Source organism: Microtus pennsylvanicus, chromosome 2 (assembly GCF_037038515.1).
Source record: "Microtus pennsylvanicus isolate mMicPen1 chromosome 2, mMicPen1.hap1, whole genome shotgun sequence".
Lineage (NCBI taxonomy): Eukaryota > Metazoa > Chordata > Mammalia > Rodentia > Cricetidae > Microtus > Microtus pennsylvanicus.
The window spans coordinates 61136653-61149536 of record NC_134580.1 but is presented as its reverse complement, the minus strand read 5'-3'; the positions used below and the strand labels follow the sequence as shown (position 1 = coordinate 61149536).

General features: G+C 37.7%; 1 protein-coding gene across 49 annotated transcripts in view; it reads left to right on the top strand.

The window, feature by feature from the left end:
* The window catches only part of Rims2 (regulating synaptic membrane exocytosis 2), a 410761-nt gene that overhangs the window by 222440 nt on the left and 175437 nt on the right, over window positions 1-12884 (top strand). For 20 of the 49 annotated variants that reach the window (XM_075961115.1, XM_075961108.1, XM_075961098.1 and 17 more), the window contains 3 exons: window positions 1354-1510; window positions 2728-2841; window positions 9005-9070. In XM_075961115.1, coding sequence (XP_075817230.1) covers window positions 1354-1510; window positions 2728-2841; window positions 9005-9070 — 337 coding nt within the window. The remainder of the gene's footprint in view (window positions 1-1353; window positions 1511-2727; window positions 2842-9004; window positions 9071-12884) is intronic. The other 29 variants (XM_075961122.1, XM_075961114.1, XM_075961100.1 and 26 more) reach the window with 3 other exon arrangements.

The following is a 12884-nucleotide window of genomic DNA, read 5'->3' as shown; positions in this document are numbered from 1 at the left end:
TGCAGCAATGTGTTTTAGGGGTGCACACTGCAGCAATGTGTTTTAGGGGTGCACACTTCAGCAATGTGTTTTAGGGATGCACACTGCAGCAATGTGTTTTAGGGGTGCACACTGCAGCAATGTGTTTTAGGGATGCACAAACACTGCAGCAATGTGTTTTAGGGATGCACAAACACTACAGCAATGTGTTTTAGGGGTGCACAAACACTGCAGCAATGTGTCTTAGGGGGTGCACACTGCAGCAATGCGTTTTAGGGGTGCACACTGCAGCAATGCATTTTAGGGGTGCACACTTCAGCAATGTGTTTAGGGATGCACAAACACTGCAGCAATGCGTTTTAGGGGTGCACACTGCAGCAATGCGTTTTAGGGGTGCACACTTCAGCAATGTGTTTAGGGATGCACAAACTCTGCAGCAATGCGTTTCAGGGATGCACACTGCAGCAGTCTGCTTTAGGAGGCCCCCACCAGATATCTTAGTGGCGACATGACCAACTCCTGACAGCTGCAGTGAGCATGGTGAAGATGGCCACAGTGGCAGCAATGTCACATTCCCTGTTCAACCTTACTCACGCTTCTCCACTGCGTACGCACTCTACACATGTGCAGCTTCAGACAAACGGCATTGGCCTCTTTCCTTTCCCACGGCTTCTCCACACGGAACTGTTGATTTTCTGGCATGCAGGGTCTCTTCCCTCTTCCCCTTTCCAAGTTTCTGTGCCTCCTCATGTTAACTTCCGTGAGGATGGAGAGTCACTAGGCTAGTCCTCTTCTTAGACAGTGAATGTTGTCTTCGGACTCCTGTGCTTTCTTAGCTCTGCCGCGTATTTCACAGCATTGAGTGTTAGGTAACGTGGTTAACCTTGTTTAACGTGTAAGTGCAGATGATGAAGCATAGTATGAACTGTGAATATTAACAATATCCAAGAAACATTTAAGTTTATAGGGGTGAAATATTTTTAGGACAATCTTGATTCTGTTTTTTTTTAAAGAGCTTAAAAATTTTCCTTATCTAATACAGTGAACACAGTGACTACCAACACAACTCTCAGATAGAGGCTACCGCGGTAACTATCACATAGTGACTGCCAAATTTAACTAGCAGATAGTGACTACCACAGTAACTATCAGATAGTGACTATCACGGTAACTACCAAATAGTGACTACCACAGTAACCATCAAATGTCCCTCCCTTTTCATTTTTGTGCTTACAATGTTTCAACCATTACTGTGTTTGTTATACTTGCAATTATCACATTAAAAGTATGTCAGGCTCACTAGTATTTTATGTTTCTTAGTGCAACACAAAGAATTGGTGTGCAAATGATTCTTACTTCGTCTTCTGCCCCTAGATTATCGTCACGATGCTCGAGACCTTCAAAGCTCCACATTATCTGTGCCAGAACAAGTGATGTCATCAAACCATTGTTCGCCATCAGGGTCTCCTCATCGAGTCGATGCTATCGGAAGGACTAGGTCATGGTCACCGAGTGTGCCTCCTCCACAAAGGTAAGTTAGTTTGTAAATTTTGCTTATAGCTAGGTAGTTAGGGTGAATTTTGCCTAAATTACTGTAATAACCTCTAAAAATAAATTATCCTTTCAATCATCCTTTTAAAGAAAAACAAGACACCACTGGGGCGGGACTCAGAGGTGATGCGGGATAGTTGGTTACCTGGCATGATTTGTGTGTTATTTGCCCTAAGAGTTCAAATTAGTTACGAAAAACTAGCTTTAAATTGCATATAAATATTAAGCAGATTCATTTAGAACCAAATAATTATATTCATGAATGATATAGTAATTGGTAAGTAGAAAAGCATTTTAAAAAATCTTTGAGAAACTAAAATAATGCATGAATAGTGAGAGAAATGTCATTCCAATTTGTTGCTCTAGGTTTTATGATATTAGAATCTCTGACCAACCTAAGGACCAAAGCACTACATGGAATGTAAACCACGGACATTAATGTATGTGATTTATACATGATAGAGAGTTCAGGAAACATACTAAATAGAAAATATGTATAATATACAAAGATATAATTTAATAGATATTAACTAGATAGGACACTGTAGATATATATTATATAAAATTTGCCTGTGTGTTTGTATATTCTTCTATATACAAGCATAACATTGCAGACTAATGGAAAAATGTAGTTTGCAAAGGCAGAAACCTCGTCCATCACCTAGAGTGAGGATTTTAGCTTTCATTCTATGTTTTCAAAGAACCACCACATTCAGAGTAGATGAGGGCAGGAGTTGGAAAGATGACCATTGGACAGCTATAATTTAGTCACTCACAAAGGTGGTAGACTAGGCTGGCGTGCTGCCAGAGAGCATGGTTCCTACCGCATAGGTACTGAGATTTGAACTCAGGTCCAACCATGCACAAGGCATCTTTCCCACACTTCCCACACTGTCTAGCATGGGCCACATTGAACCTATCTTCTCATAAATCTTTTCCTCTAGTGTGTATTATATCAGTGAATTTGATTACAGAGATTTGGGTTGCCCATCAGTAAGGTATGACATTGTTTAAGGATATTCTCTTATTGGGCTCTTAATGTATCTGTAAGATCAGCCAGATCTTCAATTAACTGTTAATCTCCAAATGAAATTTATTCCATCAGAGATACAAATAAACCAAAAAACAGATTTTATTATTATTTTGTGGGGGATGTGCTGTAGATCAGTCAGGTGTTTAATTACCTTGCTGTCTTAGTAGGAACGTGGAGCAGGGGCTGCGAGGGACACGTGCTCCTGGTCATTACAATACGATTAGCCGGATGGACAGACACCGGGTGGTGGATGACCATTATTCTCCAGACAGAGACAGGTAAGCGCAGTTAGCTCTCACTGAACTCTTCTGCCTTCAGGAAGGGTTATTACAAATATCTTACCTGGTCCTTCGTCTCATCTGAGATTCCAAACGCTGCCTTTTCTTTGCTCTTTCTACAGTTTTTCTTAAGATAGCCCTTTGTTTAGAAGGAAAGGTTAACAAGTGTAATTGTTCCTGATAACATAAGCACAACAGGATGAACCTGACTATCACGGGTCACCTGAGCACCATAGCTGCCTGATAGCTTGCCCGAGCACCGTGGCTCTCCTGAGTACCAGGACTCAGGTTTAGAATCACGGCACTTGGGATAGAGATCAGGAAAGTCACAACTAAGAGGTCCGCCAGTGCTGCTTGACTAGTCTCTGTCAAGACAAGATTATATAAAAATAGCTAGCAAATTTGCATGAGACATTATAATGATAATCAGGATGTAAATATTTTTTACCTGCACATAGCAAATTATCGTGTGTAATATATATCCATAGGCCGATAGAGATTGAAGTCTTTAGCAGATTTCAGAGAAATAGTGTGGCTTTTCCTATACAGAAATCTTGAAACGGAGTCTAGTTTGTTTAGGAAACCTATATTATAATTCTCCAAGAGATTTTCTCTCATGTCCTTTAGTAATGCTTTAACGTCTTAAAGAACTACACTTGCTGTATTTGCAAGAATTCTCTGAATTTGCCCCTTTAACTTGGGAATAACATGGTATGTTAAAATGGTTACATTAATTACTACTAAATTTAAGAAAATTAATTAACTTTCTAATTCAGTTGGGTTATATATAAGAAATATCATTGGAATTTTTCAAACTTTCAAATGCGTTTAGGATAAGGGCATGATAAAGTCCACGCTAGTATTGAGAAAATATGACATAATACATTCCTTGTCACTGAAGTCCACAGACATGACAAGTAACTGTCAGGATGTATAAAGAAATTGTTTGGTTTGAATAAAATTAATACTCAGTCTTTGCATGTAATTCTCTTTTGTCCCCAAAGAAAACACACAGATGTCTTCTACATTGATAGGGCCAAGAAAATACTGATTTTTGTGTGTAGGATCAAGGAAGAAGCCAAATAGTTATTAAATTAATAGTTCTATTAGTGTCAGTTTCAAAACTATTTAACTTTGTTGCTTTTTAACTTTTTTAAGCTTTTCATGTAACCAGTCCCCTAGGGGTGGTTATGAGCGTGCTGCCTATCTGGAGACATGCTTATCAGCACAATCATAGTGAAAGGGAGATCACCACGGTGGCCTGCCTCAGACTGGGAACATGTCATAAAAAGCATCAATAGGTATTTTGGTTGCCTAATAGAATGTTAGTGAACTTTATTAGCTTTCAAATTATTTATATAGCTGTCACAAGTTTCTTAGCCACTGAAAATCTGCTTATTGAGGGAATAAAATTGTCTAAATGACTTTAAATTTCTTATAAGCTTACATAAAATTATCATTTAATGAAAAAATGTTCTCAATTTGAAGCTCAAAAATATAGACTAATCCTAATAGAAAGTAATAGAATAAAACTGCAAAATAACTGTTTACTGTTATATTAAATTACTAATATTTTTCAGTATTTTATAGTACATATTACTAGGTTTAATGACCACAAACACAGGACCATTTGCCTTTAATATTTTTTAAAACCCAGATAATTAATTCCTATTTTATATAGTCATTATGCTTTTCTTCTTTATGATTCTTATGAATCTTTTAGTGTAGCAATAATATTCAGATGTTTATCTGTGGAAGTTTTAAAGAAGATAGATCGATCCTTGTGATTTCTTCTCATTTTTGTAAGGAAGGATGCAGATGTGCAGATAATAGTCATTCTTTGTTGGGATCTATCTCATGTCTTTTTAAAACTATGAAAAGTAAAATTTCATTTCAATAGACTCAAACAGTAGAAAGCCTTTCTAGTATTACTTTATCTGTGCAATTCATTAATACAAGAAGCAACATTCACTGAACAATGTTCTCTCTTAATGTCTATTCCGGTCTAATATTCTTAAGGATTTCCAGTCATCAACTGCATCCGAATGTCCATTATGTTTATGAATATCATTTTATAGACTTTTGAATCTATTCTATTTAATTGGGTTTGATACATGTCTGGGTGATTTATAAAACCACTTTTGTGTGGTTCTGGGGAATTTCCGGGAGGTTGGATAAGAGAGGAAGACATGCCTTGAATTTAGCCTAGGTGGTTTCCCAGTAGGCTGTGAACCTAGCTAGCGGAGAGATAATGAGGGAACCCTGCTAGGGTAGGCCTTCCTTCTCCGTCTTCTGGCTACCTTAGATGAACTGTTCTTGTTCACATCACCATCTCTGTCGTGGTGGATTAACATCTGGAACTGGTTCAAAATAAATTTTTCATCTTTGAAATAAGTTTTATCCAGTGTTTTGTCATAGTGACCAAATTTGACCAACACAAGAATCAATCAGAATGTATTAAAAGGCCAAGGAAAGAATTTTCCTTGTGTCAGTCATTAGTGTAGTAGTGATGTTAAAGCATGTGCACATCAGCCTCCTTATAAAACCTAATTTGTTGAATTAGAAACTCATATAAGTGAATGTACACTTTTTTCATGGGGTGTGGAGCCAAGTGTTCTGTAGAATTTTAAGTATGTTTGGAGAAAACCAAGCATTTGATTTCTGTATCTATAAAATTTATTATGTAGAATTATATGAATTAACTGACTCTACCTCCAATGAGACTTTTATATTCCTTATCAGACAACCAGTTACTACAAAGTATAACACACTAGCCATATTTTATCAGAAGTTTGTATTGTTAGTTGAGCAATGTAAACGGAGATTGCTCATTCATTTCCCAGTAACCCAGACCCGAATAATCACATAGAAACTATATTAATTCAACACTGTTTGACCAATAGCTTAAGCATATTTCTACCTAGCTCTGACATCTTAAATTAACCCAATTTCTATTAATCTGTGTATCACCACGAGGTTGTGGCCTATTGGTAAGGTTCCTACGTTTTTCTTCTTGGGCAGTTATGTGGCATCTCCCTGACTCCCACTACTCCCTCTCTCTCTCTCCGAATTTCCCACCTGTCTTTATTCTGCTAAGCCATTGGCCAAATCAGCTTTCTTCATCAACCAATAAAAGCAGCACATATACAGAAGGACATCCCACATGAGAGCAAGGCAGTGTGTATATTGTAATCATGGTCTTCACAGATAGTGCAGGAGGTTCAGGTGTTCAAGTTAGCTAGTTCAATGAGAGATTGAACTGTAGAAGATACTCTTAAAAAAAGAAAGAAAAATTTATGGTAGCTAATGAAAAAATGTGCCATGCATATAACATTAAGAAAACATCGACTCTCAAATATTTTATAGTTAATGATTAACAACCTGAAACAACAAAAAATGACAACAAAGAAAAATTTTTAAAAATGAGGAATTAGTTGATTCAAGTATTGTGGCCAAGTATAGAAGATGGCACCTGAATTGGGCTTTGTCACCAAGAGCAAACTTACAGAAACAAAATCATCTACATCATGGAGTTTTGTGTAAAATATTTGGCGATATGCTGAGAAATTGTATGTGAAGGATTTTACACTGATCATATCCCATGTGATATGTAGCTATTTTCATTATATTATACTTGATTAAATTTCAGTGGTGATGCATGAGATATAGCATCATTCGTTATCTTTATGGGTAGTGTTTAAGAATTCTGTATCTATATTCTATTGGCTCTTTGATTCTTTATCTCTCTCTCACTCATTAGTCTAAATCTTACTCTGTTGTGAAAAGTAAATACCATTTACAAATAATGCAAGCACTTGCTTACAGATTATTAGTTTAATGCATTCTAAATGGAAACTATTTTATTTCTTATTCCCCCTCTCTCTGCATATTTTGATTCATTATTTCTTTAGTAAACACTGATAGCTATTGTTTTTTTAGTAACCCTGGTAACTACTACAGCTGTGAGCATCATTTTTGAGGTGATACGAAGATGTGGCTTTAAAACAGGATATTTTTAATATTTTAGTTATAGGAGCTAACTTACTATTAGAATATATGTAGAGAGTATTATATATTTTAATAACATCATAGCATATGCAGTACATATATATATATACATATACATGCATACATACACATATATTTGGCTTTTGTTTGTTTAGGGTTTGGGGTTTATTTGTTTTAAAGACAGGGTTTCTTGTGTAGCCCTGACTGTACCAGAACTCACTTCTGTAGACCAGGTTGGTCTCAAACTCACAGAGATCAGTCTTCCTCTGTCTTTTCAATGCTGGGATTAACAGCGTGCACCACCATCATCCAATTGCAGTATATTTTTATATTGGTTGTTTTCATTTCCATAAGTATGATTTTAGCATCACAAGCAAAATTTTAGAATCCGAGTTGGTGGAGTAGAGGAGGCATAGCTCCAAGCTGCCCCCCCCCCATCTGGAAGATTCCCTGTAGTCTGTTAGGAACCTCAGCTCTGCTAACTGAACGGTGTGACTGGCATGGAGAATAATGTAAGGACTAGTCAGTTTGGGGATTAGATAAGTGATATGTTAATAATAGTATTTAAGAGGAAAGTGAAGGAAAGAGTCCCTAAGAGTCACCTTTCATTGTTTATAGAATAGTCATTTACACCATTTTAGTGGCTTCCGAAGTTACTATCTTCAATTGTCTGCTAAGGGGTCTAAATCAGATCTCAGGGTGTTTCCAGGAGGATTCCTGTTGGGATGACACATGCTAAGATCAAGGCGTCAGAAAGTAGCATGACTTTACAGCCCACAAAGGTAGCAGCCTGGTTAGAGCATCACAAACATCCAGGGGGAAGAGTGAGACCTGCCATGGCCTTGCACATGAGGGCCTCATGGTTGCTTTCTGGTGTTAGTGTAAGACATCTGTCTAGCGAAGAATGGTGTTTCATGTTAGCAACTCTCAAAGGAAAGATGATGGTGCTGGAGTTTGTGCTTCTCAGCTGGCAGAGCTTTCAATTAGATTTCCTTCCTTCCTCGTGTCCCCACATTTCTTTCCCGTCTTCTGCTTAACTATCAGAAGAGAAAGGATAAGTTCTCACGTAAGGGATTTATAAACCTCTAGGTACCTCAGATACTGATGCAATTTTATTTTCTCTGTTTTGGCTTTTGGAGACAGGGTTTCTCTGTGTGGCTATGGCTCTCCTGGAATTTGCTCTGTAGACCAGGCTGGCCTTAAACTCACAGAGATCTACCTGCCTCTGAGCCCCGAGTGCTGGGATTAAAGGCGTGTGCCGCCAGCACCTGGCCTTCATTCATATCTTATATCGAGGCAACCAATTATTAAAATGTGATGTCTACTCATAAGTACGTGATGGGGCATCCATTGTGTACAAAAATTTAAAAATGGCACTATCTTGATTTATTAGGCACATTATTATATATTTACTAATCATAGAAAGTAAAATGGTGTGAGACTGAGTCTCCTATTGTCAGAACAGAAACAATAGTTAGGAAGAGAACAGCTTGTTCAAGTTTATTGGAAAAGGATTCAAAGAGAATCTGGACTTTAAAGATGAGTAGGACTTTGAAAGGCAATGATGAGCATGAACAAACTGTGGTTGGGGACCACAACCTGTCCTAGAGGGCTCTAGGGCCTGTTGTACCTAGATGGAAGGCAGTGGCATGGGGGGTGAGAGAGGGCAGGAAGGTGGTGAAGAGTGACCTGGGTCCTAGCAGGGAAAGGGTTTGCAGGGAGGAAAAATGGAGCCTCATGAAATATCCTAAGCATTGTAGATATTAGATGTCATCTCTGAGTTCTTACGCTAGCTGGTGGTTTTATTAAATTTTTTTCTCACCTTTTCTCCTTAAAAGAAGGAAAACATCTTTGTAATATACCATTTGCTTAAAGATGGTGCTCAGTATATTGAAGTAATACTTAATTTTATTACTTAATTAAAAATCTAAATGTTCTATTTGGTTGCATTTTATTTTTAGGTATTTGGTTTATTTTATCCTTTGCACTGCCATATTCCAATGGGCATTGAGAAGATGGCCAAGCTTTCTAGTAGCAATTTCATTTGCTTTGCTTACTATCTGATTAGCTGTTGGATCAGGCTTTTAGAACTAAACTATACCTGTTCGCTTCTTTCCCGAGTCTCATTTTCTCCTTGTTTCTGCCACGCTTGCAGTCATTTTCTTACTCTACCTCGCTCCAGACACAGTCAGAGCACTGAGCATCGGCACAGGGATGGAAGGTATACTTTTCTTACCCTTGGGTCTGTGTGTAGAGTCGCATGCTGCTGTCTGTGATAACCACTTCTGGTTTTGTTTATCTGTATATGCATGTGTGATTATTGATGAAATACAGAAATAGTACCCTAATGCTGCAAAGTAAAAGTATATAAACTATTTGAACTAGAATGTCACAAATACCTTCTCTTTGGTGGGCTAAAATCATCTTTTTATTACCCAGAATATTATTTTATTAGGAATTAAGTAAACTTTACTACCAAAAAGGAGAGTAGCAGTAGAATTGATGTCCCCCTCCTTTGCAGCCTCCCGGTCTGATATGGAATTAACACTGGCTTATTTGTACGTGCCTTTCCCACCTACTCCCCTGCTTCTTTGCTTTTCAAGACGACACTAATTTGAAGTGTGTTGACCTGGTTGGTCTGCGGTTACTCGGTCTAAGACAGCTACCTACTACACAGTATAGATAAGCTTGGGTCTCAGAGTGCTCAGTCTGTGGGAACAACTCTTTCATTTCAGCCTTGTTCTAACTTATTCTAAGGAAGGAAATTTCCAGTGAATTTGAGTTAAAATATGTCTAATACTTAAAAAAATAGATTTATTTTAGTGAGAAATATCACTTGCCTGGCATTTAGCAGAATATGGATCTCACTGGGAAGAGAAGGAAAGAAGGTGTCTAATGTTCATTAAGTTCTCAAGGCCATTTGTAGCTTAGGTTTTTTTTCCTGTTTGTAATGATATTTTACTTATTTTTTCATAATTTCATACATGTATAATGTATTCTGATTAAATGCCTCCCTCCATCCTCTCTTAGCCCCCCTCCTATTCTTCCAAATTCCTTCTTTTTTTTTTTTCCAATAAATGCTCCTTCTCCTTCGATGTCTTTTTGTGGTATGCATGCTGTGTGAGTGTGTGTGTCCATGTGTATCTCTGTGTGTCATGGGCACGGGTGGAACTGAATCACTTGATACAGACAACTTCTTGGTGAGGTGTATCCTCTTCCTCAGCAACCTTTAACTGCTTTCAAGCCCTTGTGCCTGGGTGGGGCCTCGAGATTCCTGTTTCCATCCATAATGGAATGTTGATGTGATAGTTGAGTAAGTCTTGCAGATAACTGTCTCTTCTGTGAGCTCCTGGCTGCAGCAGCCTTGCCGTGTCCTGATGACAGGTTTTCATGGTACTCCTCCCCGCGTCTTGTTCTTCCAGTCTCTCTGTCCCCTCTTCCTGAATGTTTACTGACCCACCCTTGGGGGAAGTGACTGGAATTTTGAGCCACTTCACTGACAGCATTTTCAGACCAGTTAGGCAGAGAAGAGGACTGTGGTGATAGCGTGGTGATGTGTTCACCTCGAGTAAATCAGGAATTAGATGTCATGCTATGTGTAACCTTCTTTATCCCTGTAGGAGCTAGTAGTAGTTGATATTGATATGCAGAGTTTTAAAAGAAAGTACAAAAAAACTAATGGGTAAATTCTTGAATCTTGAAATCACATAGACAAATATGGAAGGAAATCCAAAAGAAAACTTTGATGATAAATCCTAGCAACCAATTTTGCTGATGTTTTTCAATAAATGTAATAGAAATTGGGTATCCTACCTGCTTTAGCAGACCCTGCCCTCCCACCTGCCTTAGCAAACCCTGCCCTCCCACCTGCATTAGCAAACCCTGCCCTCCTACCTGCCTTAGCAAACCCTGCCCTCCTACCTGCTTTATGGTGGTACCAGTCTCACCTGTTCTTCCTCATCCTCAAGGGAACTAATTCTCAGGAATGTTGTAACTACCCTTAAGATACTTTCTTATTTAACGAACTTCAAGCTTTATTTATTTCTTCTCTTGCACAGTGAATAGCTTTTGAACTAAATGCCCAGCTTTTTGTTAGCTTAGCTGATTTCTTTAAGGGAAAATTTTGTTTACATCGAAGCCTGTGAAGAGAACAGCTCTCATCTCTAAGAGGCCAGATATTTAGCTTATTTTTTGAGATAGCTTGTACTCCCATCTGATAATTCTTCTATAAATATGTAGTTATATATTTAAGTGGGCCATTGTATGACTATTATATCTAGAAATTTCCAAATGTAGTAAATAAAAACAATTTTTCTTATTTATGAGCATTATCCACAAGATAGAACTAGCAGGAAAAAACATGGAGTAAAGGCATCCAATGTGATACTACATGTGGTGTTCCCAGTCCCTGCCTGGTCACTCAGAAAAATCCGAGCTTATGAGACTTGACATGAAAAGCCTGTTTTGTTTCTTTGGGGTAGAACAATAGAAATATAAATGATATTTGGTATACTTGCTACTTCAAGAAAGAAATAATAACTAATTGTAGGTGTGTCATTTCTTTTCTTTCTTGTCTAATAATGGTGACTATTATTTGACCATTATTTGTCAAAATATGTCCTCTCTTGATTAAATATCCTGCCTCCCTTTTCCTCTCCTTACATCCCTTTTTCATGGTGCTGGGGTTGGAACCCAGTGCTTCCCAATGTTCCTGCAAGTGATCTGCCATTGAGCTGCACCCCCATTGTGTCTTGTTATAATCTTCAGTGGAAACAATATAGTTTCTAGAAACAGTGAATGTATTTGACACATCATGAAGTGTGTGAAAATTGTACCTTTGAATTTGTATTAATATGTTAGTTGTTATATTAATACAAATATATGTACATGTTTTATTAAGTACCCCTTCAATATTATTTTAAGGTTTCTAGTAATGTCCTGTGGTTTTTATTACTTTGGCAATGCAATTACCATCCAGAAAATTTCCTAGGTAGTCAAGACATTTTTAGCAAAAATGTTCCGCCTTCTGCTATTATCATCTTATTATCTACACATGCAAGCCGGTAAGGGTTGTCTGCCTGGAGACTGGGATTCTTTCTACACAGATAAACTCATTTTTTTACTCATTTATTTTCTTGAGATGTTGTTTCCATATATGTCCCAGACTAGAATTGACCCCCACAACTCTTTTTCCTTCAACTTTCTAAATTTTAAAGTTAAAAAGACTTGGGGGCTGGAGAGATGGCTCAGTGGTTAAGAGTACTGCTGCTCTTCCAGAGGTCCTGAGTTCAGTTCCCACCACCCACGACCATCTACAGCAGAATCTGATGCCCTTCAAAGGTTCTGAGTTCAATTCCCAGCACCCATGTGGGAGCTCACAACCATCAACAGCAGAATCTGATGCCCTCTTCTGGCTTAAAGTCATACATGCAGATAGAGTCCTCATAAGAATAGCAAATAAATAAATCATTTTTTTAAAAAAAGAAGTAAAGGGATGCACCACTATATACAGTTTGCATCTTTTCTTTTTAAATTAATTTCAGGGCCAGACATGACAGTGCACACATGTAATTTACATTCAGGAGGCGGGGGTTGCCAAGTTTGTGACCAGTCTGTTCTAGAGCAGGGACACCCTCTTGCAAAAATAAATAAATCAAGCTAGGGTTATGGCACACACCTGTTATCCCAGCACTCAGGGGATAAAGCAAGAGGATCAGGAGGTCAAGGACATACTTATTCACATAGCAAATTCAAGATTAATCTGTGCTGTATGAGAGCTTGTCTCAAAAAGAAGAAATTAAAAATAGAGAGATAAATGAATTCAAATAAATGAATTCAATGAAATGAATGAATAATGACTAAATAACTTTATATTCCACAGCTTTATTTTGAAGAAAATCTAAGTGTATTCATGAATAGTTTATAATATAAATATGAAATTTCTTTATCTGTTTTAATGTGTACCAGATTGTCAGTCAAAAGTTAAAAAGCAGCTGACCTTCATTCATTTCTGAATATTGCTTTGAAACATTTTA